This window comes from Carica papaya, chromosome 5, assembly GCF_054855325.1.
Source record: "Carica papaya isolate Zhongbai chromosome 5, ASM5485532v1, whole genome shotgun sequence".
Taxonomy (NCBI): Eukaryota; Viridiplantae; Streptophyta; class Magnoliopsida; order Brassicales; family Caricaceae; genus Carica; species Carica papaya.
The window spans coordinates 8,616,954-8,641,422 of record NC_142313.1 but is presented as its reverse complement, the minus strand read 5'-3'; the positions used below and the strand labels follow the sequence as shown (position 1 = coordinate 8,641,422).

At 35.7% G+C, this 24,469-nt stretch overlaps 4 protein-coding genes across 4 annotated transcripts; 3 read left to right on the top strand and 1 right to left on the bottom strand.

The window, feature by feature from the left end:
* The first annotated feature begins 2,439 nt into the window (after positions 1–2,439).
* SDG14 (SET domain protein 14) lies at positions 2,440–12,512 on the top strand. Its single transcript, XM_088220850.1, has 24 exons — positions 2,440–2,753; positions 2,872–3,808; positions 3,933–3,988; positions 4,098–4,278; positions 4,812–4,931; positions 5,010–5,078; positions 5,181–5,249; positions 5,377–5,468; positions 5,583–5,675; positions 6,122–6,263; positions 7,323–7,395; positions 7,507–7,606; positions 7,742–7,866; positions 8,284–8,429; positions 8,549–8,653; positions 8,859–8,923; positions 9,080–9,293; positions 9,484–9,570; positions 9,685–9,741; positions 9,832–9,921; positions 10,091–10,177; positions 10,845–10,919; positions 11,991–12,091; positions 12,202–12,512. Exons 2-24 carry the CDS (start codon positions 2,927–2,929, stop codon positions 12,290–12,292), a joined length of 3,120 nt encoding a protein of 1,039 aa, XP_088076976.1. The 5' UTR covers positions 2,440–2,753; positions 2,872–2,926; the 3' UTR covers positions 12,293–12,512.
* A 503-nt stretch (positions 12,513–13,015) lies between these two features.
* RMF (reduced male fertility) lies at positions 13,016–16,854 on the top strand. Its single transcript, XM_022037313.2, has 8 exons — positions 13,016–13,333; positions 14,269–14,468; positions 14,577–14,621; positions 14,808–14,972; positions 15,098–15,145; positions 15,500–15,670; positions 15,787–15,894; positions 16,195–16,854. Exons 1-8 carry the CDS (start codon positions 13,230–13,232, stop codon positions 16,275–16,277), a joined length of 924 nt encoding a protein of 307 aa, XP_021893005.1. The 5' UTR covers positions 13,016–13,229; the 3' UTR covers positions 16,278–16,854.
* An 84-nt stretch (positions 16,855–16,938) lies between these two features.
* LOC110811001 (putative RING-H2 finger protein ATL21A) lies at positions 16,939–19,239 on the top strand. Its single transcript, XM_022037352.2, has 2 exons — positions 16,939–17,643; positions 18,367–19,239. The coding sequence occupies exons 1-2, from the start codon at positions 16,968–16,970 to the stop codon at positions 18,810–18,812; spliced, it is 1,122 nt and encodes a 373-aa protein (XP_021893044.2). The 5' UTR covers positions 16,939–16,967; the 3' UTR covers positions 18,813–19,239.
* On the bottom strand, positions 19,231–22,163 carry LOC110811000 (Ubiquitin-like superfamily protein). Its single transcript, XM_022037351.2, has 3 exons — positions 21,404–22,163; positions 19,999–20,635; positions 19,231–19,565 (listed from the first exon to the last, which is right to left on the bottom strand). Exons 1-3 carry the CDS (start codon positions 22,063–22,065, stop codon positions 19,419–19,421), a joined length of 1,446 nt encoding a protein of 481 aa, XP_021893043.2. The 5' UTR covers positions 22,066–22,163; the 3' UTR covers positions 19,231–19,418.
* Between the last annotated feature and the right edge of the window lie 2,306 nt (positions 22,164–24,469).

Genomic DNA, 24,469 nt, shown 5'->3' with positions numbered 1-24,469 from the left:
TGTGTGATATGACGTAGTAACCACTGTCACATTAAAAAAATATATCAAAATTCCAACTAGGTCCCATGATTCCTTCATTTATTTTTGTCATCATTTTTTATTGAGCTTCTGCATTGTTCAATTTTTTTTAATCTAAATCCTTATACTATTTGATTTTTTAATTTAAGCCACTATTTTATTAAGTGAAATTCAATATAAAATAATTATTATTTATAAGGTCAGACACTGACAATGAATAAAATAAAGATAATAAATTAATATTTCTTCTTTATTCTCTCATTTACAAACGCCATCAAATACACTCTTTTGGGTGATGCAATTCGGATCCATTAGATCCCATTCTCACTCTGATCCCTTCATACTCATATAATATGATATTTTCTAATATAATTTTTGGAACCCAATAAGGTGATCTAATAATAAATCATTACTCTAATTATAACTATAATTAGGGACAAGTCTCGAATCTGTCCCAACAACAGACTCTAGCTTTTTAGGGTTTGGTTGATTAACGGATCAACTTAGGAGACTATTAATATAGGCAATCTCAACCATTAACCAGGTTAGCTTATGGTACCCATAAGGTAAATGATTTGAATAACCCTAACTCACCTGTGTAACGTCCACATCACAATAACAATTACACCTCCAAATATTTTGTTCTCAACTATTTGTTGAGTCGTGAGCAAAAAAAAAGTGTTCCATGGACTGAAGAGGAGCACATGATGTTTCTATTTAGACTACATATGTTAGGTAAAAGTGATTGACGTGAAATCTCATACAACTATGTTATATCAATGACACCCATTAAAGTAACCAGTTATATACATAAATATTTTATTTGGCAAACCAAGATGTTTAGGAGAAAAAAATATTTAAGATTGTTTGGTATCATAGTTGACAAATCAATTGATACTGCACTGGTATCACATGATTTAACTCTTAGCAATGCCCCAAAAAAGACACAAAACAATAATTTATTACCTCATCCTCCTGCTTTGGATGAAGAGTATGATTAAATAAGATTTTAAAACTTCAATGATAGAGAATTTATTTTTTCAATATAAGATAATTTATATTTTTACTACCAAATAATATACTCTATTTATTTATTATTTTTTTAATTTTATTTTTTCATTTTGACTAAGGTATAGTATGAAGTTAACAAAGAAAAAAAAAACACAAGTTTTATGGCTAACTATAGTGCATTTAAAGAGCAAAATCAATATTGAGGAACTGGTTGGCACGTTAAAGCTCAAGTCATGAGAATCAACTTGTCATGCTAGGCCATCTTATTTTTCATTAAACTTCAAAAAGGCCTTTTGTCATGATAATATGCATTTTGTGCTAATTTGGACTCAGGTGTTTTAACAAATTTCAAGAATATATTTACTTAAAATATTTTAAAATATATACTCCTACACTAAAAGTTCTTAAAAACTTTAACTAAATAACTCAAAAGAGACGCCAAATGATAGTGTATATTTTTTTTAAAAAAACAACTATTTCAATTTGAAATTCATTTAACGGAAGAGGGATATAGATAGAAAAAAATCAATTAGTATAAGAACTACGAGTAAGTAGATGGCAAAAAGAAAAAAAAGAATTGGGAGATCCTAATAAAATTTAAAAATTTTAAATTTAATATGAATATCACACTATGCATCATATTATTGTTGACGTGTCATATATTTAATACATTATTAATCACGTACTTAACTATTAAATATTTTTTTAACGACAGTTAAAGTTAAAGACGGATTAAGTAAAAATTTTAAAATATATAATTAAAATAAAAAAATAATATATAAGTTAAAATAAAAAAAAATCACATAATAATAACTCATAACATATTTTGACCATATGCAAACTTTTGACAATATATAAGCGTAAGTTTTTTTTTTTTAAGGAATATATAAGCCTAATTATCATAATTAGCACGATTTTTTACTATTAAATGTTATTTTGTATAAAAATTTAATAAAAAAAATAAAATATAATAAGTTAATTTCCTTATAATTTTCATGCCATGCCCCCCGAGTCCCCAACAACCTTGGAAATTTCTTATTTTCCTTTTCCGCCGCATCATGCAACTCTGGATCACCCTACAGAAGAGGAAGTCTAAGGTACATTCCGCTGACAGCCAAACAAACAGAACGTAGATGCACCTGTACTATCCATGGAGCCTACGTCTTCTGCCACGTGGAACCAAAATTTCCCCAAATTTTCAATTCGCGCTCCCTAGGAAATAATTTTGCGGCGTCTCCCTCCATCTCCAAATTCCGTTCCCAATCTTTGGAGCCAAAACACGTTGCAATTTCTGCCATGTCAGCATGGGCCCCACATTTCTAATTTTTTTTTTTTTTAAATATAAGTTTTCTCTTCTAGAATTATATTATTAGGGAATAATATTTTTGGTCCACAAATTAATACCTTATAATTACTATTTCTCCCTTTGGAACTCGTCGTTAATTGAGCCATCCTATGCCTGCTGTGTTTTGTTCTAAAGGTTCACAGAGCTCTGGTTTCTTTTTCCTTTGAGAGAGAGCGATTTATTTCTTGAGAAAAACTTGCCTGGGTTTCGGGAGGAATCAATTCTCTTTCGGTATCGGTTTCAGAAATTGAATTCAGCAGTTTTCTTTTCCAAATTCATATCGATTTTACCGGAGAGGTTAAGGATACTAGCGAATTTTCCAATCTCATCCCTCATCTGGGATCTCGCACCTGAAATTAGGGTTTACATTGTGGTTCAAGTGCGTCTTTTACTGGGTTTTTTTTTGATAAATCGAATTTAATTTGGTGGCAAGTTTCTTGAAATACTCAAGGTTTCTTTCCAATTTTGGGTAATTATGTTCTTTGATGTGAAATTAGGGTTTGATCGCGAAGATTGAAGTTAATATTGGTTGACATTTGAATATATTATAAGATGATTATCAAGCGAACTTCGAAACTTGAGAAGCCGATTATGAAGCGCTGCAAGAACGAACCAGATGTTGCTTGCGAAGAAGAAGACTACCCTTATCCGATGAACCCGAAGAAGCAGAAGACAAACGGGTACCATTCGCACTGTGAGGTTGAAGATTTTAGCAGCGGCTCAGGTTCTTTGAGCAGCGAAGTGTCATATTGGAGCAGTGAATCCGAGCTGAATTCGAAGAATTTGAGCAACCAGAGGGAATCTATCCGGAGGTCTGACAGCACTCGGCCTCCATTGTTGAAATCATCACGAGGAAGGCTTCAAATGCTCCCTTCGAGATTCAAGGACTCGGTTCTTGATGCATGGAAGAATAGAGATTTAAGGATTGAGGATATAGGTTCGAGTTTTGATGATGATGAATTTAAGGAGAGAGATGAGTTTTGTATTGAAACTTTTGATTCTCATAGAGGAGGATATTTAGAGCAGAAGCCTAGATATAGCAGCTCAAAGTCGCTTACGTATTGCAAGAAGGAGGAAGATAGGGAAATAGATTTAGATGGGTTTAACGATTTTGATAATTCAATGTATGCGAGTTCACATAATTCTGTAAGATCTTCTGTATTGATGGGAAAGCGAGAATGCATGCCTGATATCAATCTCACCGGTTTAAAAAAATTGACGAAGGAGAGGGCTGGGAAGAGGAAGGATGTTTATAAGCCAGAGGACTTTGCTTTGGGTGATATGGTCTGGGCCAAGTGTGGGAAAAGATACCCAGCTTGGCCAGCTGTAGTAATTGATCCTATATTGCAAGCTCCTGATTCGGTTCTGAGGTCTTGTATTCCTGGTGCAATTTGCGTGATGTTCTTCGGGTATTCAAAAAACGGAACACAAAGGGTAAAATAGATACTTCTTTCTCTCTTTGATAAATTTATAATTTTCTGGACAATTTGAATTTCTGTCTTTTGTTTATGGTAATAATCTTCTGTTTATTTTGTGCTGAACGCAATGCTATTATCAGGACTATGCCTGGGTGAAACAAGGAATGATCTTCCCCTTTGCAGAATTCATGGATAAGTGAGTATATTGCTGGGCTTTCCCTGATGTTAGCTCGTTTGCCTGGGAGCAGTTTTTATTTGACAAAAAGTTTGCTTGGAGTTTTGTGCTTAAATTTATGTATCTGCAGATTCCAGGGGCGGACTCACCTGCACAAGAGTAAGTCAAGTGATTTTCAGATGGCTCTAGAAGAGGCAATTTTAGCGGAGAATGGTTTCGTGGACACAAACCTGGAGACTGGACATTTAGCTCGTCCAGAAGATCAACCAAGTTGTTCGAGTCAGGATGATGAATGTTATTCTCAGAGCCAGGCAAGCTTTTCATTTTTCCTAAATATTTGAGGGCATGTTATAATCCTCTGATCACAACCATGGGAGCCAAATATCTGACTAGAAACCAATACCTAGTTATTTCAAATGTGGCTTGACCTGTAGCTTTTTCCTCCATTTTTGTCTCAAACTAGTGGGGGTTCTTTTTGAACCGAACCTAAGATTTTGCCATTTTCATGCCTAGGGTGAGGGAAAAAATAGAAGATATTTGGAGGGAGGTTTTGGTTTCAATTATAACATAATATGCAGTGTTTGAACAAATTTAAGTTAATATCTGGATTGCTAAAAATATTTTTTAATAAGCATCCACCAAAGCAATAGCAGCAGATAGTAGCATGATTTGAGGAAATACAAGCTAAATTATGAGATTATGAAATATCATCTAAAACCTAGAATGTGTGAGCAGCCATATAGTATAATCAAAATTTATTGTCAACATCCTTTTTCAGTTTCTGACTTCTAGAAGCTAGTTTTTTATGCCTCACGAGAATTCATCTAGTTTACTAATTGTTCAGGGCGCATATTATAAGGATGCTAGACCTTGTGTCAGCTGTGGTTCACTTGTGCCATGTAAATCTATGAGGAAAGTGAAGGGCCCAATTGGCGAAGAGCTTTTATGCAAACATTGTTCTAAGGTTAAACAAATGCCTTATCTTTTGGTGTGCATAGATGTATAAAGGATGTAAATGTAAACTTAGATTCTTTTGCTGCAGTTACGAAAGTCTAAGCAGTATTGTGGCATTTGCAAAAAGATTTGGCACCATTCGGATGGTGGAAATTGGGTGAGTATATCATCAACTTAAATTTTAATTTTTGTAATCTTTAATTTAATAAAACAATTGAAATAACTGGAAGATAATGTTGTGCCTAACTCTCTGGATTAGGTATGTTGTGATGGGTGTAATGTTTGGGTGCATGCTGAATGTGACCAAATCTCAGGCAAAAGCTTCAAGGTGGGTTTGTTCACCTATTGGGCAGTAATATATATTATATGTATGTGTATATTTTACCGATCTCTCTCATGTTATTTTGCCGAGTTTCATTGAGTTGGTGAGTCACTGAGTTAATTATTATTTGAAGGATCTGGAGCACCTAGATTATTATTGCCCTGACTGCAAAGCAAAGTTTAAATTTGAATCACCAGAGCTAAAGAAGGTGCAGCCAAAAATGAAGTATGTTAGTGATTCTGCTTTATTGTATTCATTTATAGGCATGTTTATCTTGCAAAAAAAAGGATACCCATTTCTTAGTTTTAAGCTAAATGTTATAAGATTCTTTTGAGACAGGTCTGTTGAAAAGAGTGAACAAAATATTCCACCCGACAAGCTCACTGTAGTCTGCAATGGCGTGGAAGGATTATATATTCCAAAGCTTCATTTGTAAGCCCACTCTCTATAGAAATTTAAGTTTTTTGAAGATAAAATAATGATGTTAATTATACTTTGCTTAAGGGAATAATTGCTTTCAGCAAACTCTCGAGATGGATTAGAACAAATGCTGGTGGTATAGTATTTTCATGGTTAAAAAAAAACTTGCTTTTGGATTCTCTGTCCCTCTGTCCTGTCTTTGTCCTTTCTGTTTTGTGCTCCTTTTTCTTTTGATATTGCAAACAGCTTCTGACTCTATATACTTGTCTATCGATCTCTGTTCTTGTGGTTCTGTGAAAAATTATTTGATAAACACAAGTTTGGTCTGTAAATTCAAGCATGTATTTGGCTTTTGTTTGTGTTGTGTAACTTGATGAATTATTCTTGAATTGTTGCAAAGAGATTTTTAATTGCTTTGAATTTTTTCTTTTATTTCTTATTTATTTATGTTCTTCCAGAGTTGAGTGCACATGTGGTAGTGCTTCATGTGGATCAAAGAAGCAGACACTTAGTGAATGGGAACGTCACACAGGTTGTCGGGCCAAAAAATGGAAGTACAGCGTGAAGGTCAAGGATACAAAGCTGACATTGGAAAAATGGGTTTGTACTTACTTTTAAAGTTTGATAAGTTTCTCTACCTTTATCTTTATGTTTATCTTCTATAGAATTGTTTGCATGCTGAGTGAATTGTTTGCCTTTTTATTGACAATAGAAGTTGGTTTGACAGATTTGATAATCATTTTTTGGAGATTTTATTGTTTGTGGTTGCTGCTGATAGTAATGACAAATAATTCATAGTCTGCATATATTCGGTGGCTTTGTACCATACTGATGCAGAAAAGAGCAGAAAGGGAAAGCATAAGATCATGCATCTGTTGAATAAACTTACCAAACACTTGTAGTTTTTTTTTACAATATATCACTAGTAGTTTATCTAAGCTTCAGTTAAGTAAATCTTTGTTAGTGGTGTAGACTTTAACTTTAGGAGTATTGAGGATTCATTAGGAGTTCTTGAGATATCTTTCCTACTCCTCAACACAGTTTCCTTTTAAGGAAGATTTAACTACTACATGAACCACTGCCTTCAATTGGTCCCAATAGAATCTTGTTTTTTATCTGCTGATACTATTTGGAATTTGTCTATTTTGACCTTGACGAGTGAACTAATAAACAAATCTTTCATTCTGATGGAATAGTCTGTAGCATTTTGGAGAAATTGTTTAATCCATAAGGTTTTTTCCTGAAAAAGAGAAATTTGCTGTTTTTCTGATATGGCAACATCTGTCAACCAGATTTGAGTGGACCTTTTGCTTTTACCAAATTAATTTTTTATACTGTTAAGCTGTATATCTAAGCTTCCACAAAAAGTTCCATGTATGGGCTGTCCAAACAAAAAGTTGATGCCTTATTTATTGGTTCTGATTTGGTTTATAAAAAATCTCTGTGAAGTCCTGCTTTATGTACCTGTAATTGATGTGGAGATGCATTATGTAGTTTGAACTTTGAACCTCTTTATGAAATTTCTCTGGTATTAGTTTAATTACAGTGCTGGAAGTTTTTACCAGAATTTCCATTAAAACGAAATACTGCATATTTTGTTATTTTATTAAGTTATGCATATTGTTTTCTTGCAATATTTATACATTGAATCTGCTGCAGCTTGCAGAATATAATTCATGCAGTGTGGATCCTCAGAGATTAGATAAGCAGAAGCTAATTTCTTTTTTGAAAGGTATAATTTATTTGGAATGTTTTGAAGAGTTTTTCTCTTTTCATTGGATTGAGTGTTGGGTAAGTTATAATTGAGAAATGATCCATTTAATTATTATTTTCATTTTCACAGATAAATATGATCCTATCTCTGCAAAATGGACAACAGAGAGATGTGCCGTATGCAGATGGGTTGAAGACTGGGAAGAGAACAAAATTATTATTTGCAACAGGTAGTTTCAGCACTGATTGATTCTGTTAGTACCGGTTTGGTTTAGTAGGTGGTCAGATCAAATTTTATGCTGGTGCAAGATTGGACTTGAGAGATAGCTATGTACATATTTACCAAAAAGAGAATATTTATTCAGGTGTCAAGTTGCTGTTCACCAAGAATGCTATGGAGTGACCAATGTTCAGGATTTTACTTCATGGGTTTGCAGAGCATGTGAAATGCCTGATATTGAGAGAGACTGTTGTCTTTGTCCTGTAAAAGGTATGTAGTCTAGAATTAATTTCCAATGGAGTATACTTGGGTTGGTTGAAAAGTTTTGCTGTAATACAGCAGCCCACCAAGTAGAGAGGCTGTTGTAAGTAGTGACCTTAAGTTCGGACTAAATATCGGAATTCAATAGTAACTTACTCATATCTTGAGGTTCCTACATATCCAAAAAATGAAAGTCATCTGTTGCAAACTTCTGCTTTATGTTAAAGATATTCATGCAGTCAATCCTTAGTTTCTTTTGCTTTTCTGCTGCTTGTGTTAATATGATGTTTTATTTTTGTAAAACTTTGCAATTCATCCTGGGCATTTGAGTGGAATGACGCTTTTCTTTTTTGAATGACATATATTTACATATACATGGATACATATTTATCCTTTTCATATTCTCTGCAAAAATTGCTTCTGTAGGGGGTGCTCTGAAGCCAAGTGACATTGAGGGTTTGTGGGTTCATGTCACATGTGCTTGGTTTAGGCCTGAGGTTGCCTTCTTGAATCATGAGAGGATGGAACCTGCTGTTGGAATTCTTCGAATCCCAGCAAATTCGTTTTTGAAGGTATTTGGTTCCTTCCCATGCATAAATAACTGAAATGTCATAATCTTTCAGTACATTTTTATTGCATCTATATATTACGAAATTCTGATTTTGTAAATGTGTAATTGCACGGATCGCAGAATTGTGTTATCTGCAAGCAGACTCATGGTTCTTGTGCTCAATGTTGCAAGTGTGCCACTTACTTTCATGCGATGTGTGCATCAAGAGCTGGATACAGCATGGAAGTAAGTCATTTACATTTTTCTTTGCTTAGTCTTTTGTGTTTATGCACCTCATATTTTTGGTTTTTCATTTATTCACCTTTTGTTACTTCTTCGTTAATTAGTATCTATAGAACACTTTTCTTTTATTCTGTACCTTGTAATTATAAAGAATTAGCATAAATAATGATGATTTATTTATTTATTTATTTTATCTTGGAACTGCCAGTTACACTGCATGGAGAAAAATGGAATACAGAGAACAAAAAAATTAATATACTGTGCTGTTCACAGGTAAATAACTACTTATTCATCATTTGTGTTAGCATTACCTTTAATGACTATTTACTGAGGATGACAATACAGGAAAGAGACTTTGGTACCACACATATATGAACCATATATATCTATTAATATTGATTTCATGTTTGTATCATCTGTTTAACGCAGGAAGCCCAATCCTGATAGTGTTTTAGCTGTACATACTCCTCAAGGAGTTTTTGCTGCGAGAAGCTTGGCTCAGAATGAGAAGGCTTCTTTCAGGGGTTCAAAATTGGTTTCCTCTGAGAAAATAGAATTTCCTGAATCTGTAGTTCAGGTGACAGATGGATCTGAGCCTCCGTCTGCTGCAAGGTGCTGCGTGTATACACCAAAAAGCTGTAAGGTATGTATCTGGAACAGTTGCTATCTTTTCATTCTCTGGAAGAAGCTTGTAATCTCTATGCTTGTTTCTTTATCTTTTCCCGTTCTTTCTAAAGGAGTTTGAGGATTCTTTTATTTCACTTTGTTTCTTTTCGTGACACAAACAATTGGATCTCATCAATTGTTTCCTTATTATCTTTCATGTTTGTCAGGAGGCTGATGGGGAGGCAATATTCCACAAGCTAATGAGGCCGAGTCATCATCATGTAGATGCCATAAGTAGTCTTTGCTCCTACAAAGTAATTTTTTTTACCATGTTTTGCAATGTTTTTTCTGCAATTTGGATGTAAGTACATTATGGAGAGTCAATGTGATATGGGCTTACATATGCTGTTTCTGATGTCCTATACCAGGAAGTCGATGATCCTACAGTTTTTTCTTCATTTAAGGAACGACTTCACCACTTACAGGTGAGTGTTTTTATTTTGGTGATCACTTGCAGGAAACTTGCATTGTCTAAGCATAACTGCCTAATATAATTAATCTGTGTATGCCTCCAGATAACTGAGAATCTTCGTGTTTGTTTTGGTAAATCTGGTATACATGGATGGGGCCTTTTTGCACGTAGAAACATTCAAGAAGGAGAAATGGTAAATGCTGCTGCAGTTTTACTACTCTCTTTGTGCTTGTGTCCAATTTTAGAACTTTTAGTAGTATTTTTTCTTTTATTTAAAAAAATCCTAGTAGCACATCTGAAAGAACATCACTATTTAACTCCTCAAGAGTATGTAGCTTGATATTGAAAATGTCTCTCTTCAGGTCATTGAATATCGGGGGGAGCAGGTTAGGCGAAGTGTTGCAGATCTGAGAGAGGCAAAGTACCGATTGGAAGGCAAAGATTGTTATGTGAGTTTCTTCATTACTGTTTCTCTCTGGGTATCCTCCAGGAGACAGCCTTTGTTTTTCTGATAAGGATTCAAGAACAGAATTGGCGGTCAATATCAATCATTCTAGCCCTTTTGTTAGGTCCTTGATAGAATTGGATATACCTTAAGATCCTGGGCAATAAATTTTTAGTTTCTACTTAATTAGATAGGATGTAAAAATTTCATCTCCGGATAGTTTATTTTATTAGTGAAATTGTTACGAGGATAAACATTATGATCCATTCCTGTGTATACAAAATAAGTAATTAGTTACAGCGACTTTGTAAGAAATGGCGATTAGTTGTAGGAATGGCATGTGAATTGAGTCCAGGGAGGCCGTTACTGTAGAATGAAGTGGGGCCTTTGGAACTTCTTTAAACACTGGCCAGGACACTTCATTCTCATTTTTCTTCACCATTTCTTGAGACTAGGTGCAGATGTATTGTAGGACTGAGATTTCCGTCAACTGGGATGCACTAATCTTGTCTCATGTGCCAAAGTGGATTTATGTTAAACAACCTAAGTCTTCTTGTTTCTCTTTCTATCTGCTGCTATTTTGACAATGGTGTTTATTTAGTTTGATGATTACTTAAACCTACTCTGTCTTAATGATTACTATTAAAAGTTCATTTAAATATGTTATGCAGCTATTCAAGATCAGCGAGGAGGTAGTTATTGATGCTACAAACAAGGGGAATATTGCACGTTTAATTAATCATTCTGTAAGTTTTCTGTCTTTTCTCAATAAGATTGTGAAAAATATTAATATGTTGTTTTCTGCATGTCTGCAATACGTGCTGCATTATCCTTTTTGGTGATTGAGTTGGAGTCTTAGTTACTGGTTGCAATGAACTTATGCAACTTGTGATATTTCTACCTGCAACATTTGTTTCTTTCTGTAGCATGATTTGTAATAGAAGTAATAAGGTTTTATTTGAATTTAGAATAGTAGTGCATATTTGAGATGATTATGTAAAAGTTCAGTAACCAAGTCCATGCAAATTGAACTTAGTTGACCTCAGTTGCATGGATAGAGCAGAGATTGGGTTCACATATTTTCATTTGATCAAATTGTTTGGTGATGCTGGGGCTATGACAGAATATTTGTTGTAAGGCAGTGAAGGTATTTGCATTTTGCATTGAGTGGATAAACATGCTCACAAGCATGCGTCACAACCTTCTGCTTTATGACTGCCGTCTGTTGTCATTTGTCATGACTAGACGTACTACCTTGATCTCTTACAAGACAACAAAGACAAAACGTTATTGGTTTGTTTGGTTCGGAGGATGGGTGGATCTATATAATGAACTTCAATTAAAAGATTATAGAAGTCTTTCTTTAAATGATAAAAACTGACGCGAAAGTGGAATTTAGAATACATTATTTTAGCTACACATAAAATATGCAATTCTATGCATAATTGAAAAATGAGTTCCAGATTTGACTAGAATGTAAAATTCATTCTTCTAATGTCATGCGGAATCATATATGGGGTCAATTTTTTCTTCTAAATCTTTCTTATGATTCTCCTAGTGGAACTAAGTAATAATTTTTAATGGATACAACAAAAATTCTGAATTTATTCCAACCATAGTTTTAAGCTTGCAAAATTTGGCATAGACTTGCAGATGCTCATTTGTCATGTTTTAATCGTTACTCTGTTCCCACTATTTCATGATTTATATGTGTTGACATTATGTCTTGTGGTCAATATATTAGTACCTCATGGTAATCACTCAAATTTATGTTTGTCTGACTTAAGTATTTAATCAATGCATAAATGCTCTTGCAGTGTACTCCCAACTGCTATGCAAGGATCATGAGCGTGGGTGACGGGCAAAGCAGGATAGTTCTTATTGCAAAGACTAATGTATCTGCTGGTCATGAATTGACGTATGATTTGCATACATGTTTTCCTTATTTATGCAACCGATTTTGCCTGATTCCTTCTCAAATATATCTTTCATTCTGATAATGTAATGCATGTATTTGATTTTCTACAGGTATGATTATTTGTTCGACCCTGATGAACGTGATGATCTGAAAGTGCCTTGTCGATGTAAAGCAGCTAATTGCCGGAAATTTATGAACTGAGCACCATTTAGTTGCAGTTTTTCATGTGCAAGAAGCATTATCCCGATCTCCTAATCAATGAGGACTTTTACAATTTTTTAAATTTACTCATCTCCTAATCATTGAGGATATTGACAATTCTTTTAGAAGCTAGAGTTTTCATTTTCTTGACCCTTTTTTTGTTTCTTAAGCCTAATTCGTTTTGTAATTTTCTAGCGGTAATAAAAAAGTAAATTCACCAGCCTTTTTGTTGGTGTTATTTTTGCAAGTTGATGCTGAAATCAGTTCGACTTTGCTGTTCTTGCTGGTCATATCTTTAAATTGTACTAAAAATATTCTAAAAGAAAATGAAATAAGATTCCAGCATAGCAAAAACAGAAAAAATATATATATATATATAAACTTATCAAAATAATTAAAATCAGGGTTGAGATTACGATCTCCATAAGTGCCATTTCAACAAATTTTATTTCTCAAATTAAAATTATAAACGTTTCAACTTAAACCTCGAAGCATGAACTTCCAAGTTTGAAGTTCTGAGATGTTCTGTTGATTAGGTCTCAGATAACTCCTAACATGCTGATAACAATAGGCACCGCATTTGCAGACATCTGTTTTTTTTTTTTTTTTTTTTTTTTTTTTCTTTTAATCGTTCGGCCGAAAGTTATGTAATAAAAATTTACTTTGGGCCTTCGAAAGTAAGGCTATTAAGACAAATATGAATCCAATGGGCCCATCCGAGTACCGGACTACGAAAATCTGAACGAATCGGTTATACCATTATTTGCGACTTCATTTATTTAAAAATAAATTGCTAGAGTTTGTTTTTTAGAGTGTCGGGCTCTTTTCGCGCCTCCATAAGTAGCCGTCGAGCTATCGGCTGGCTCTTTTGAGTTTCAATCGAGATTGATTTTAAAAAGGAAGAAAGAAAGGACCAGAGATACATATACATATATCTATGGAGAAAGAGAGAATCGGGACGCGACTGAGAAGAAGCAGAGGCATTTGTGGCTGCAGCTCTCCTCGTTGCTCTTATCACACTCCTCGCTCCATTTTCTTATGGTAAAATCAACTTCATTTCCCTCTACATTTCTTCTTACCGACATGCGTGAATTTTTCGTGTTTCTTCTCTATCTATCTTTCTTTCTATATACTTATGTCATTGTCTGTTCTATATTTGAATTGATTGACCGTTTTGATTATAAAATGTTTTTCAAGGTACTGACTTAAATGGATTGCTAGACATCTTAATTTACTTCATTTGATATTTATTTCAGTTTCTAATGATTTGAATTTTCAATCATTAACTCAAAATCAGGACCTCCTGTTTGTTGAGAAGCCGTTCCAGTTATACGAAGCTGTTTCTGGAAACAATTTTATTCTGACCTGTTCGTTGAAAACGTTTACTGGTCCGAAACTAATTTAATCGTTATCTGAAGAATGCTTAAGAAGCAGGGAATCCATTGTCTGTTGATCCGTGATTTTAAATATTAGTTTCTACTTTCCACAAACAGATAGGTTATCAAATTCGTGGATTCCACAAAATTCTGTCACCAATGTTTATTTTTGCGTAGACGAGATTTCTTGTCTTGTTTGAATGTGTTGAATCATGTTCATATTTGAGATTATCGATTTGTATTATAGCCTTAAAGTAGTATAGTGAAATTTCCCTGTTTGGAAAGGAAATCACTATTTGAAGTTTCAACAGAACTAAAATAATAAAAGTATTTTTCAGGATATACTTACTCGTTTTGGAGATCTAGATTTTTGACGAAGAGGAGAAGCCGGTGCTTAGTTGAGAACCAAATTTGCTACTGTTTTATTTTTGGCTTTCTCATATCTCCCGAGTGATGGATAATTTCGAGATTGCAAGTTAAAGTTCTAAAATGGAACGATTATGTCAACCGAGTAAAACCAGTTTATTGCTTTCGAAGTTCAAACTCTAACTAATTTGAATTCCCCATGGGAAAATAATCCTTTTCTTTCTCTTCAAAAAGGTACGAGGAGGATCTGTGGACATATATTGCGAGGTTTTTGGATGGAAAATCATTGGTGATGCTGGGAACCACGAATAAGTGGTTCAACAGTATCATTATGCACGAGAGTGTATGGAAGTTTGCGTGCTTGCGTGATCTTCAGGTTCCCAGTCCACCCCACGTGTCCCACAGTTGGATTAAGCTCTATGCTTCAGCTTTCGGTAATATGATCACAGCTGCCAGTGTCTTACACACAATTGCTTATGATGTGTTATTCATTAGTAAGATAGATTACGTGATCGCCATTTGGTTGATGAATTGTTTTCCAGATGGAAGTCACTCTTACTTATTCCGCCAACAGGAGAAACATATTGGTAAGCTTTCTTTGGCAACCCTTAGCCGTTAAACATGATTGTACTAAGGCAAGAGTAACGAGATAGTATGTGTTATAGAATTCATTTGAAAAGGAAATACCAGGACAACTTGCGAGGCATACTTTGCTCTTCCACACTAATATTCTCTTGTTTTACTCTTATCCCCTTTTTCATGGGAAAAATCAGATTGGATACGGATTGGTGCATTTTCTTTTGATTCACCATTTGCTCTCCTCACTGAGAGATTGAGCACTCCTGTAAGAATTCCAAGAGAAGGAAATCTTGATAATATGCTGGAATCCTGTGGTTCATGTGTGCTGAAGAATATCAAAAGCGGGATCTGGATAGCTGGTACCAAGTTTTTCACTCATATAATATGCAACTCACAATTTAAAGCCTTTTGAAATTGACAGAAACAAGGATTTAATAGGATAATTGCAGCTAAATCTGTATTTCAACATGGTTGACATTTTCAGATCTACAGCTGGTTCGATGCCCTGTCTGTGACCTCAACACCTGTGATGGTGAGTGAGTAATCAACATTACCTTGCTGCTAATAAGAAATATAGAGCAGGCAAACTTTTCAGTTGGTAGATCATTTGGTGTAGATTATTATTAGGAGATCAGGCATAAACACTACCCTGGTTAATAAACATCTGCCTAGAATCTTCAGATGCAGTAGTTGTTTAGGCCTACAAATCTATTATGTTCAAGATTTTATAGATTTTATTCATTAACAGCTATATGCAAACAGTTTTACCGATCTTGGATTGAAACTGTACACACGCGTGGATTTTCTATACTTACTGGCCGTTGATTACATCCTACTGTCAATAAGAAGTATAAGTAGAATAAGAGTACGTATTTTATAAATGCAGGAACAATGCAGACTTTAGATGCAAGGCATATAGAGCTTTTCTTGTGTGATGGCTTTAGGAATGGAAGTTGGCAGTACGAGCTTATTGGATCCCATAAAATCCAAAACAATGTAAAAGGAGCTTGTGGGGCTATTTTTGATCTCCAACACATAAGTGAATATTCAACAGCGGGTAAAATAACACACTCAATTCCAATCTGACAAACTATGCTGTCCTACTGTCACCTGGGAAGAATTCACATGAGCAAGGGTTGTAAGAATCTTTCTGCCTTTATAATGAACAAACAGGAATCTTCAATCTCAAGTCATGGACAGGGAAAACTAGTGACTGTCAACCGAAGGCTGTCATCGCACTACATGCAGTTGCAGTCAACACCAATTTGCAGAAAAACGAAGGTAGATAGATGCCTTTCCTAATCTACGAATTGAAACAGGTGTCAAATAAGCTTGTAGCCTTGCAGTTATATCTGCAGGATCTCATGAATGATCACTTGAAGATCGGCTCTACTTGGCTTTTTTTAGATGAGCACAAGTCTGGAGCACTGTGGCTTTGATCAACTTGACACGACTCGTTTGTACCTTTAATTGTCCTTTTACAGTTTACCAAATTGTTATGACTCGTTTATAACATGTGATTGTTCTTTTTCTTTTGGTATATAAACGTGATTGTTCTTTTTCTTTTGGTATTGGATGCAGGAATTCTAGTAAAGTATCACGCAATGAGAGCTGGAAACGAAGGGAAAATTGTTTCAATTAGAATCTCTCAGCAGCTCCTGTAAATCTACCGGAATGTCACATATCATATAACCAAAAGAAAAAGAATATGACACCCACAGTTCAAAAAGCTTTTGAATATTGTTACACAAAGACAAACTGATCCCCCATCTCCATCTGTTCAGTTCTTATTTTACTCCATACATGTAATTCCTGTTGTGTTGCGCAAAATCCAAATAACAGAATAAGCCTAATACACTAACACACGTGTGTTAAAAAAATAAATTTTCATGAGTCAGACTCACAGGCATAGATTATCCAGAAATCAAAACATTTCTTTTTGTCCTGAATGTTTACAAGAAGTCAAGTCCATTCATGATTCAATATGACATAAGCATGTATCAGCATATTTTGATGGTCGCACAATGTAAAGACTAATTAATATACATGGTTACAGAGCATGATGTCCATCAGATGTTATTGGGAACACATGACACCGTCGATTCGCATTCTGTGTTACAGTTGATGGTTAATTCAATTTACTTTCTGGAATGTACTTCGTACAATTGACTGGTCTATGCGATACTATTTAAATGCAAATGATTGTCATACAAGCCAGATGAAATAATTTATATAACATTTGACTTTTACATACATTGAATTGTTTAATGGAGCCCCATGAGCGCAAACAGTTTCCTCTTTTATCTGTAAATAAGACCATCACCATCTCTGGAATAAATTCTTTCAGCATTATTATGGGTATCTTACGATTATTCTTCTCCTCTATGTTCCTCTTTCCTATTCTACTTGCAGCAAAGGATTGCTCGACTTCCAGCTGTGGCAACACCAACATCACCGTTCGCTTCCCTTTCATTTTACAAGGTAAACAGCCCGAAAGCTGCGGCTATCCTGGTTTCAGCCTCAGCTGCAATAGCCAGAGCATGACGGTTCTAAAGCTTCCTCGGACTGGAGAATTTTTTGTGCGGGAGATCAATTATATTACGCAACAGATACGTCTCTATGACCCAGATAATTGCCTTGCCAGCAGGCTTTTGAATTTAAATCTCTCAGGTTCTCCCTTCAAAGGTCTTTTGCATCAGAACTACACTTTCTTGAGCTGCCCAACTCAGTTCACTAACTCTAGGTTCACTGTCATCGATTGCCTTAGCAACGCCACAAGATCAGTTTTGGCTACATCGTCCACGAGTCTTGTCAGTTCCTTGACCTCGGTATGCAAGATACTGGTTACCTTGCCGGTTCCAGTTTCGTGGCCAGTTCAGTATGATGAAGGATTCTCAACTGACCTCAATTATGACCTTCGGCTAATCTGGGACACACCAGATTGTGGAGATTGTGAGGTAGAAGGCGGCATCTGTGGGTTCAAAAGCAACTCTAGCGGAGAAATCGGTTGTTCTATTGTCGCTCAAAAGGGTAAAATCTTGTACTTTATCTTCGCTTCCATCTTATTTTTTACATTACATAAACCAAGATTCCGTTTCGGATTATCTAGGCTGTTTGGAGAGGAACAGGAATTAAATGTTTTTTTCAATGGCAAACGTGAAATTTATAGGAACATAATTTAACACAACTTCGATGGCTCTTTTGCTTGTCATGATATGCAGATAGTAGCGAGTATTAGATAAAAAGTCAAACTGCCAGGAACCTTAAAAAATGGGAATCCTGCGCCAGTTAGGACGCATTTGAGAATGAAAACATCATTTTTTAAATTTAATATAATCACGCTAACAATATCTGACGAAAAAGTAAAATAAGCCAATTGCTTTATTTATTAGCTTTCCACTGCCTACCCATCCGTAGAAGCCAAAAGTCAAAACTCCATCAGTGATTTTTTCGGCAATTGTTATCCAGTGATTCACATATTTTACTTTTTTTTAAGTTTGTCAATTTCTTTGCTCATCCCAAAAGAATTAATAAATAAATACTCTAGTTAATCCAATTTCTTTCGTTAGGACTTAACCCAATGCAGACCTCTCTGCCCGTTTAAGGGGTTTAGGGAGACAAAAAAAAAGAAAGAAAAGAAAACCAGAGTCCTAGTCTAAATAAAATGCAGCAGAACTGCTGTCGATTAGATACAACAATATCCGGAAGGCAAAGATAATAACATGGAAGCTGCGCTTGTACTTGAAATTTCAGGTAAATCAAGCATGGGTCTCCAGATATTCATGATCATTTGCCTGTCAATTGCCGCACCGGCTGTTTCATGCGCTGTTGGGATTGCTGTTTTTGCATGTTTTGCAGACAGGGATAACCGCACTAGGGCCAGGTCTAGACAGCAGATCACAAGCCCGGCTACAGTGACACCAGAAACATCAGTAATAGTGAATGGTTTGGATGAATCCGTAATCGAATCCTATCAAAAGTTAGTTCTCGGGGAAAGCAGGAGGCTCCCTGGACCAAACGACATCACTTGTCCAATATGCTTTTCTGAATACTGCAGCAAAGAGACACTGAGATTTATACCAGAATGCAGACATTGCTTCCATGCAGACTGCATTGATGAGTGGCTTCGAATGAACAATTCATGCCCAGTCTGCCGACACTCCCCATCCCCTGCTCATGCTCCTTCAGATAATGTTTGAGAGTCTGAGACCTACTAGTATCACCCCTCTTATTTCCCGTCAGTTGCCATTGAGATTGGCTGGTCTCAACCACGCTTTTCAACACAATCTGGGATTTGCACCTTTCTATACAGCACAATGGTTAGAGGGTCCACTAGGTCAAATGCTAGAATACTGTTAACTGTATCTTTTACACTTTCCAGCACTGCACTGCACTGCACATATGCAATCTTTCTAAACCGCAGAAGACTTTGCGACACTCAAAACAGAGTTAGAGAACAAGAGAATATTCATTTTTTTAATTTTTTTTTGTTTTCTTAAATAGATTTGCTCCAGTCACAACTAGACGCACAAAGTCCCTTGTAAAAATGCCACGAAAGGATACATAATATAAATGTCAAAGAAACACCTCGTATTGGAAGAGGAGATGACATGAAGATTCGAATCATCAGGATTTGGCAGTCTCTTCATTAATATATAAAAGCAAACTACACATTAACACACAGCAGGGAAGCTTCCCCAGAACTTTTTAGTATGGTGGCATAGGCAATTGTTAACAGTTCAAAAATATACACAAAATATGATCTATTTCTCGTTAATTAGAAAGCAAGCATGCTAGATTGGCAATTATTTCTTTGCTAGCAGCTTCTTTGGTATCTCTTCCAAAGGACAAGCTTTAAGCAACAAAAGTCTGGCAGCTCGCTCTTGCAAAGTACCTCCACATTTTAGTCCACGTGCCTGCAGCTCAGACTTCAACTTTTCCATGCCAAGGATCTACATAGGAATAGAACAGAAAAAAAACAATATAATTCACTGTAACTAGATAAAGTCCCATAAACTGAACAATCATCAACCATCTGGAGGACAAATCAATACCACATCAGATGACAACGTTACACAACATTACTGGTAAATATCATTAGAATTTTAACATCTCCAATGGGTAAAAACTTCTATAAAAGGACTCCTAAAAGGAGCACTTATATGTGTATATCAACAATGATAAGTCAGTCCCTCTCTGGTGATAAAACCAAAATCTTACAGAAGAAGTATCAGTATAAACTACAAGTTGAAATTTTAAGATAATCAGATAATACTACAAAAAAAGTGGACATATTAATGAAGCAAAAACATTAAGGAGAATAGAAGGTGCATATAAGAATTCAAGCAAGCAAGACTTTGCTCTTTATTAGGTCATGTATTTTACCTCCAATTCTGCTGCAGAATTAAATTCATCAAAATTAAGTGGCTTTTCCGGCTTAACATCCTTTCTTGTAACATCACCACATTCTTCGTGAGTTCCTGATTTTATGTCAGTGTTACTGCTTTCTTCAGTAGCAGCTGGCTTGCTCTCAACACCTTCGCCATTTCTTGAAGTTATAAAATTTGAGGGTTGATAAACTACTGCATTCGGATTTTCAGATGTGGGTCCAGCAGATTCATGCTTTTCTGTCTCACATGCTTCATGCCCACCAACTGCTGCTGCTTCCAGTTTAGATGTGCTTGTCAATGGCCTTACTTTTTTATCTTGAACTCCTGGTTCACAGTTTTCTTCCTTAGAAACATATTCTGCACCAGAACATTTCCCAGACTCCATGCTTGGCTGAGGAAGACCATCTTTTTCTTCCTCAGAACCACTCTCACAAGAGCCTCCACCAGAAAATTCTGCATCATGTCTTCCTCCGGTAACTGAGCCTGAACTGCCCTCAGTTTCTTTGTTTAAATCCAACTGACTTCCATCATTCAAAACAACAGATTTCTCCACTTCCTTGTTGCCTTCATCATCACTGCTATCCTCATCTGTATCATCACTGTCACTCTCTGCCAATTTTCCCTTCCCCATCCTAGCAAATCAACAAACTCAAATATCAGCAAAATCAAATTCTTGTGAAATGTATCTGACAGCAAATACAAAATTCCAGGAAAAGAACTCAGCAATGATAAGAGAAATTTTAGAAACAACACTCAAACATTTTAGCATTGAAAAGTCTTGATCCTTAATTATGGAGGATCCTAAGGCAAAGAAAAGAAGCCCCCACTCCACCCAGCTAATCTGCAATTAAATGACTCGGTGAAAGGACATAGAAAACTAACCAGCATAATGATCTCCTCCAGTTACATACTATAAATTCACAACAAATAAATAAGAGGAAAGCTATATTTGGAATGAATCCATAAACTTTCCGGAGTTCATTTCACTTGCTCAACTAGATCCCAGTTAATAAAAATCTTCCTCATGAAATTTCATATGAAGTCAACTTTTATCATCTTAGAATAAAATTCAGTATGCATTACAAACGAATTCTACAAAATTGTCAGATTTTTTCAAGGGAAGCTCAGAGCCCTTAACATTCTTCAACTTCACATAGTTATATGGCTATGGTTGAACAGCCTCGTTCATTTTTTCTACCGTCTTTCCACAAGACAAGACCAAAAGACTAACCATAACAAAACCCTAGAACATTCTAGTTTCCTGCCTGACCCAGTCTCTGTTACTCCAAATTCATCAATGGAGCAAGAAAACAAAGTAGGAAAGGAAAAAAATAAATCAGAATTCGCGGGAAACCCCTAATTCCCTAAAAATAATCCGTGAAAAAGTTAAAAACCCTTACCAGATCTTTAGTCGCTTGGCCTCGGTGTCGGTTGACCGCGCGTTCCCTGCCACCTTGGCCTTCCTCCTCAAACTCCCACATGCCTCCCTAACCGCCAAGCCCACCTCCTCCACACACCTTGCGGACTCTTCCCTGTACTTCTCAACATACTTCTGGGCCTCCCCATCTCCAGCCCCCTTCTTTCCCGTCTTCGCCTTCTTCTTTATGAACTCCTCCGCGATCTTCTCCAGTTTCCTCTCCTCTTCTTCCATTCTCCACTCCTCCAGCCTCTTCTCCGCGTTCACGTGCCTCAACCTCCGCCCACTCATGTCCCTACATGCGTCGAAATTATTTGTCTTCTTCTGCCCGGCTTTTGTAGCCGCGCCCCTCAGCAGCGACCCGAACCCGCCCTTCCCGCCTCGCAACCTCAACAAAAGGTGGACCGTGGCATCAGGCTGCGAGATCGAAGCGCCGTCACCTACCTGGCAACCGCTGCAAAGGAGGCGCTGGACGTTTGTCGGGATTCTCGTCGCCTCGAAGATTCGCTGCTTGATCTGGAAGCCGTACACCTGCGGGGCAGAGAATCTCAGGGCTTTTGTTTTGCCGTCGAGTAGCCTCACAAACAACTGCAATAATCTGGGCTTGTTGCCACTGTCGATGTTGCTTGAGTTGAGATCCTCCATCGCCGATGAGCTTTTGAGAATTTTGCGAGGGAATTTTTTGGATTAATGTCGAGGGATCGAGTGATGTGCTTCAAGGAAGGGGAGAAATGGGGCACGATTTAGGCTCTTGTTCATATATATAGAAGCCCTAATCTAGATTGGGTTCGGTTATTGGGTAGATTTGGGCCGATGAGTTGGATTTCGGGTTCGGGTAGTGTTAGTTGAAAATTTTTGCTTTTAATAAAAATAATATGAATTAAATTTGTTTTTATTGGTAGCAGTTTATTAAACTTTAAAATAAAGATGTTTTCATTGAATAATCTTCTAGTTCTTTAGCTTTCTTTCCCCCTCAAAAAAATAAAATAAAAAATAAAAAAATCTACCATTGCTGTAAATGTGCCAAACTATTCATCTAATTATCTACAAGATGTAAAATTTAATGTGTTAATTTAATTTAATCCGATCATTGAGCATACTTTCGTCTTCGATTAATCAAATTCATGCACTTTACAATATGTTAAGTTTAGGTCTTGTCCGGTTAAACTAAACAACTCATATACACATTATTTTTTATTAATTTTAATTATTACAAGTTTTAATATTTTAATATTATTTTAAAAAAAAAATTAGTCGAATTTTAACTTGTTATGCTATCTTAACTAAAAAATTTAATCCATCAACAATATTTTTTTTATTCAAAACTAGAGTAAATTTATCGAAATTAAATTTAATTGAATTATTGTAACTATATTAACGCATTAGTAAATTAAATAATTAATTTTATTAAATTAAATAATATATATGTAACGACTCCATAAATCTAAAATAGAATATATAATAATAATTTAAGTATGAAAGCGAAATAAAAAATTAAACTTTACATTCCTTACACAATAACTTAAAAATACTAAATAACATTTCAGGATTAATTCTCTGAAAGAAATACGAGAAATAAGAAAAATAATGGAAAATAAAAAATATGTAGCATTTACTCGCAATTTTCTTGCGGATCGGGCTCTGGAACCAGGTTTTCTTGATCTAAAATGGTTAAATAAATGGTAAACTACACTCGTCCAATAAGGATATTACACTATATCACCGGCACATAAGCAAAAGTTGATATAAAATCAAAACAACTAATTGAGTACTAAATTAAGTAAATTCATTTATCAATAATAAAACCATTTATCGTTCATTTACCATAGTGCAATTTATGAAAATAACCTATAAAGACAATAATACCATACAGATCATAATTTCATGAACAATCAGTAACATAAAATATATCATAAATTCATATCTATCAAGAATAAACTAAATCATAACTATTTCTCATTTCATCAGCCTACTACTATTCATGAGCGTTCATAGGGGTGTTCTTGCTATAAGTGAATAATTTCCTTTAATACTCTCAATTATAAGGCTGTTCCCATACTCCATCCGGTATGAGCGCCAAATTACCAAGTCTTCATACCCCGTCCGGTATGAGGGTGAAGCGAGCCGTCTCCATACCATGTTCGGTATGAGTACCAAATTACCAAGTATCCATACCCCGTCAGGTATGAGACAATGTTCACGGTAGGGTTCCCTATGTACTCGGTTCGTCCACCATCTTTCAGAATATCTAGTAAGGCTGCAATTCCATCTGTTTATTTGATCACACTCATTTTCTGTTTTCCTTTAGTCTCAATTACCAATTCAAACATAATCACATAAACAAATAAACATGCATCTGGTAATGCAATCATGTCTCAAATCCCAAATCAAACAGTAGTCATGCAAGACAGTAATACATGTATTCAAACCATAAAATTAATAAACCAGATACTATCATGCTTTTAGACTGTAAAATAAATCAACATAAATCAACAAAGAATAATTTCTGGTTCGGGCTCCATTAGCAATCCGTAATTAATTATGCATATTTATTTAATTTGCACAAATACTATATTATTATTGATTTAGACTTCATTTCTATGATAGAGAATATAGTGAGAAATCCTTACTCGATTTAACGTCCAAAAGCTAAACTGTTTACTGTGCCTACGTGCGGTCCCTATATTCCCTAAATTTTTCTCCGGGAACTGAAATGCACTAATAGTACCTACAAATGTTCCAAATAAATCCAAAATTAGTCTCAGGACCCACTCGGCTAATTTCGAAAATCTGGCATGGCGGCTCCGTCATGCTCCGGCGACGGTGTTGCCGCCCGCGGCGGCGGTCCGCCTCGGGTCGACCGTTTTTGCATCGATTCCTACGAGTAAATACGTTAAAGGGTCTCCGTTGACCAAAAAATACGAAAAATCGAAACTCACCGGCGGCTCCTCCGGCTCACATTGCGGTTGGGTGTTTCGCTTCAGTTAACCTATAGAGAAGTAAACGGTGATCACAACGGCAAAAAAATTAAGCCAAACGGGAATCGGAA